Here is a 4,027-nt window from a genome sequence, read left to right on the forward strand (position 1 = left end):
AAATAGGGCAACCTGTTTACCCTTCACAATTCAAATAAGGTATCTGTTAGAAAGCTTTCATAACCACCTGCTTATCAAGTCCAGATTATATACCTCTCCTGTGTGCTTCCCTTATCTTTGCATCTATCACATTCTATTGTAATTCTTACATAATTGTCTTCTCTACTAGACTGCAAGGGTAGGGAACTATGCCTAAGTTTGTTTTATATCCTCACCATTTAACACAGTGTCTGGTACAGAGTTGGGATTCCATAAATACTTATTGATTAAATGACCAGTTAGATGATTATTTCAGTACAGGTATAAGGACCATAATAAGAGCTGTAGCCATAGGGAAAGGAGAGAAGGAAAAGATCTAAGAACTATTTCAGGTTATAGAATGTATAGGATATTGTAAATGTGAGTGTAGGAAGTAAAGGAGAAGGCCTGCTCCAGGAACATGGTGAGATTTTCAGCTTGACTAACTGGTGATGCCATTAGCAGAGAGAGTACAGAGGAGGAAGAATGAATTCTAGGAGGAGATAATAAAATTGGTTTTTGTGGGGTTTAAGGCAATTGGAAACATCAGTCTAGTTCTAAGATAAGATTGGGGGTAGAGATAATGATTTAAGAGTCAACCAGTGTCTGGGTCCATTCTCAAGTGTGGCTGGCTCTACATTAGAATTACCTGAGGGGTGTTTTAAAGTATACCCAGTGTATAACCCCACTGGAGATCAATTAAATCAGAATCTCTGAGGAATGGGACCAAGGCATGAATACTTTTCAAAGGCTCTGCAGGAAATGATTGCATTGTGCACAGGGTTGAAGCCCGTGGTAAAGTTTAAGGGAATCATGTAGAACCAAAAAGGAGGTGGTTTACAGTCAGAATATGGAGGGATACCAACAGTTAAGGGTAAATTAGGAAGAAAGCCAGCAATGGAGACCCTTTTGTGGGCCAAGATACTGAGTCTTTGGTGCCCTGCTTTTTTTTGGCTGCGTTGGGTCTTCGTTGCTGCGCGCAGGCTTTCTCTAGTTGCGGCGAGTGGGGGCTACCCTTTATTGCGGTGTGTGGGCTTCTCATTGCGGTGGCTTCTCGTGGTGGTGGCTTCTCGTTGTGGAGCACAGGCTCTAGGCACGTGGCTTTCAGTAGTTGCAGCATGTGGGCTCAGTAGTTGTGACACGTGGGTCCTACAGAGCACAGGCTTCAGTAGTTGTGGCACACGGGGCTTAGTTGCTCCATGGTATGTGGGATCTTCCTGGACCAAAGATTGAACCTGTGTCCCCTGCATTGGCAGATAGATTCTTAACCACTGTGCCACCAGGGAAGTCCCCTGGTGCCCTGCTTTTCTATTGTACAACTCTAGTGTTAGATCCACATGACTTCTGGGCATGACTGTGTTTTCAACAGAACCTGAATTATCTACTCCTCCCACTTCTGGGAGTTGGCAACAATTCCCTTGCCTCCCATCTCCCTGCCACTAAAACCTAGACAAACTGATCTTACAAATCAGCAGGAGCCTAGGAGAGGATCCCAAAGGACAGTGGTTCCCATGTCTATTCACATTTGTAATGTACCCAAAGCTCAAGTCTTTTCAAGTACATGTTCAATCTATTATTGTTATCTTGGGCTTTTGGTATAACATACCAGCAATAAATAGGGTTTCCCACTGAGCGGAAGTAGCTGGTAGTTTCTTATTTTTATTTCCTTCTGCTGTCCCCCTTCCAGTTATAATAGCCATGTCTCAACTTCTGTACCTCCAATTGTGTTTTTGACTTACTTTTTACATGTAATGAAAGGAAAGGGTAGGCAGGAATGGGGTCATGTAAACAGTGCCAGGATGGAGGGCAGTAGCAGCAGGTGCCTCCAGACCTCCTCAGGACCAACTGATGATGAGTTGAGAGGGAGAGACAAGTTGCAGATTGGAGCCAGAGCTATCAGGAGCCCAGGGATAAGGTAGGTTATAGAATAAACCCCCGTGTCCTCTTGGCTCAGTGAGAACAAAGAGGTTAGTTTGAGTTAAGCGTGTTATGAATCCAAGAGAAACTGTGTTGTAAGGAATTAGGTGGGCAGGAAAAAAACAAATTGAACTAAATTAAGATTAATAAAATACGGTTTCTGTCTTCAGGGATTATTAGTCTAGTGAGGGAGACATTTGTATAAATAACTAACAGAATGGCAAAATGAAATAATCTCTAAATAGGTATACAACAAAATAAATTATTTTCTCTAAGAAGATGAGAAAGCTTTTGTGGAGAGATGGCATCTGGATTTAGCATCAAAAAGATGTGGAAAATCTCAGAAGGTTGGCAGCTAGGGGTTGGGGATGGCATTCTAGGCTGAGGAAGCAGCGTGAGTAAAGACTTGGTATTAATGTGTGTTCAGGGAGTAGTCAGTAAAGTAGTGTGGTTGGAGCATGTGGTACATGGAAAAATCATGGTTGAGGCTGTTATTTTAATGCTCCCATTTGTATCACTGTTGTGATAAGGGCCTCTTCTTTCCCTGTATTAAGTGGGCCCAGATATTTCTCAGACTTACAGACTTCAGCTGCATTAGCTCTTAAACACAGTAGGGGTGGAACTACATTCTCCACTAAGGACCACGTAGGAATCACCCCTAGTTATTTTTTCCTATTGCAAATGACTTACCCCATTTGAAAATTCTGAAATGGCCCCTTGGTTGAGACTCACTGCCATAGGGAGCCACTGTTCTTTTGGGTCTGTGCCATATCCCTCAGGTGTGTTGTGGTAGGAAAAAAAAAAAAAGGTTGAGAACATGACCATGACTATAAACTCCCCAGGAACAAGGACTATATAATTAATTGCCTTTTTATTTCCCCACATATTACTGTTTGGTGCCTGGCCTCTGTATGTTGGCAGTTAATGCTGTATTGTCACTATTTCACACCATTTTTTCAGACAGACACCAGTTATTTGGTCAATTGACTTCTGATCATTGTGAAACTGGAAATAAGGAGCCTAAGCCTCTAACTTCATTGCCTGTCTTTATACAGAATCCTTACCATGGATGGGCTCATTGAGGACATAAAGCGACGGCGATACTACGAGAAGCCTTGCCGCCGGCGACAGAGGGAAAGCTATGAAACCTGCCGGCGAATCTACAATATGGAAATGGCTCGCAAGATCAACTTCTTGATGCGAAAGAATCGGGCGGATCCGTGGCAGGGCTGCTGAGGCCTGTGGATAGGAGGCCCCATGTGAAAATCCTTATCCAGCTGTCTCCACCTCTTTTCTTTCTCCCACCCCATTTTCTCTTACCTTTCTTACAATAAACTCACATATATGCAAGAAGGCCTGCATATATAGAAGCAATCCCACTAGTCAGCAATGGACACTTTCTTGTATTAAGTCAAAGAGAAACCGAGTCCAGAAGTAGTCTGGGAGTAGAATGGTGGTTGCCAAGGGCTGGTGTTGGGAGGAGGGGAATGGGAAATTATTGTCTATTGAGAGCAGAGTTTCAGTTTGGGAAGATGAAAAAGTTCTGGAGGTGGATAGTGGTGATACTTGCACAACAACGTGAATGTACTTAATGCCACTGAACTGTACACTTAAATGATTAAAATGGTAAATTTTATGTTTTGTATATTTTACTGTAATTTTTAAAAAATATTTATTTATTTGGCTGCACCAGGTCTTAGCTGCAGCACACAGGATCTTTGTTGCCGCCTGCGTGATCTTCAATTGTGGCATGAGGGATCTAGTTCCCTGACCAGGGATCGAATCTGGGCCCCCTGCATTGGGAGCATGGAGCCTTAGCTGCTGGACCACCAGGGAAGTCCCTATATTTTACTGTAATTTTTTAAAATGTAGTCTGAATTGGGAAATTTTTAAAAATGTAGTGGAATATATCTACCATGTCTAATTTTTATGAAACCCAAAGCAAGATCTTATTGGAAAACAATCTATTCCTCTTTACTGAACTGCCTTCCAACTATTAGGTAAAAGGAAGAGGAAACATGTATATATTTGGAATAAATTCTACTTCTGAAACACCCATCGACCAGGGTAGAGAGCTGAAACCCTTCCCCAA

The 4,027-nt window shown here is 42.4% G+C and overlaps 1 protein-coding gene across 1 annotated transcript in view; it reads left to right on the plus strand.

Annotated features, from left to right (window-relative positions):
• The window catches only part of MRPS21 (mitochondrial ribosomal protein S21), a 12,611-nt gene extending 9,326 nt beyond the window's left edge, over positions 1-3,285 (plus strand). The window contains exon 2 of the mRNA XM_007463502.1: positions 2,991-3,285. Coding sequence (XP_007463564.1) covers positions 2,991-3,171 — 181 coding nt within the window. The 3' untranslated portion in view covers positions 3,172-3,285. The remainder of the gene's footprint in view (positions 1-2,990) is intronic.
• Positions 3,286-4,027: the final 742 nt, after the last annotated feature.

The sequence above is a fragment of the Lipotes vexillifer genome, unplaced genomic scaffold (genome assembly GCF_000442215.2).
Source record: "Lipotes vexillifer unplaced genomic scaffold, Lipotes_vexillifer_v1.1 scaffold1034, whole genome shotgun sequence".
In the NCBI taxonomy this organism is placed as follows: Eukaryota; Metazoa; Chordata; class Mammalia; order Artiodactyla; family Lipotidae; genus Lipotes; species Lipotes vexillifer.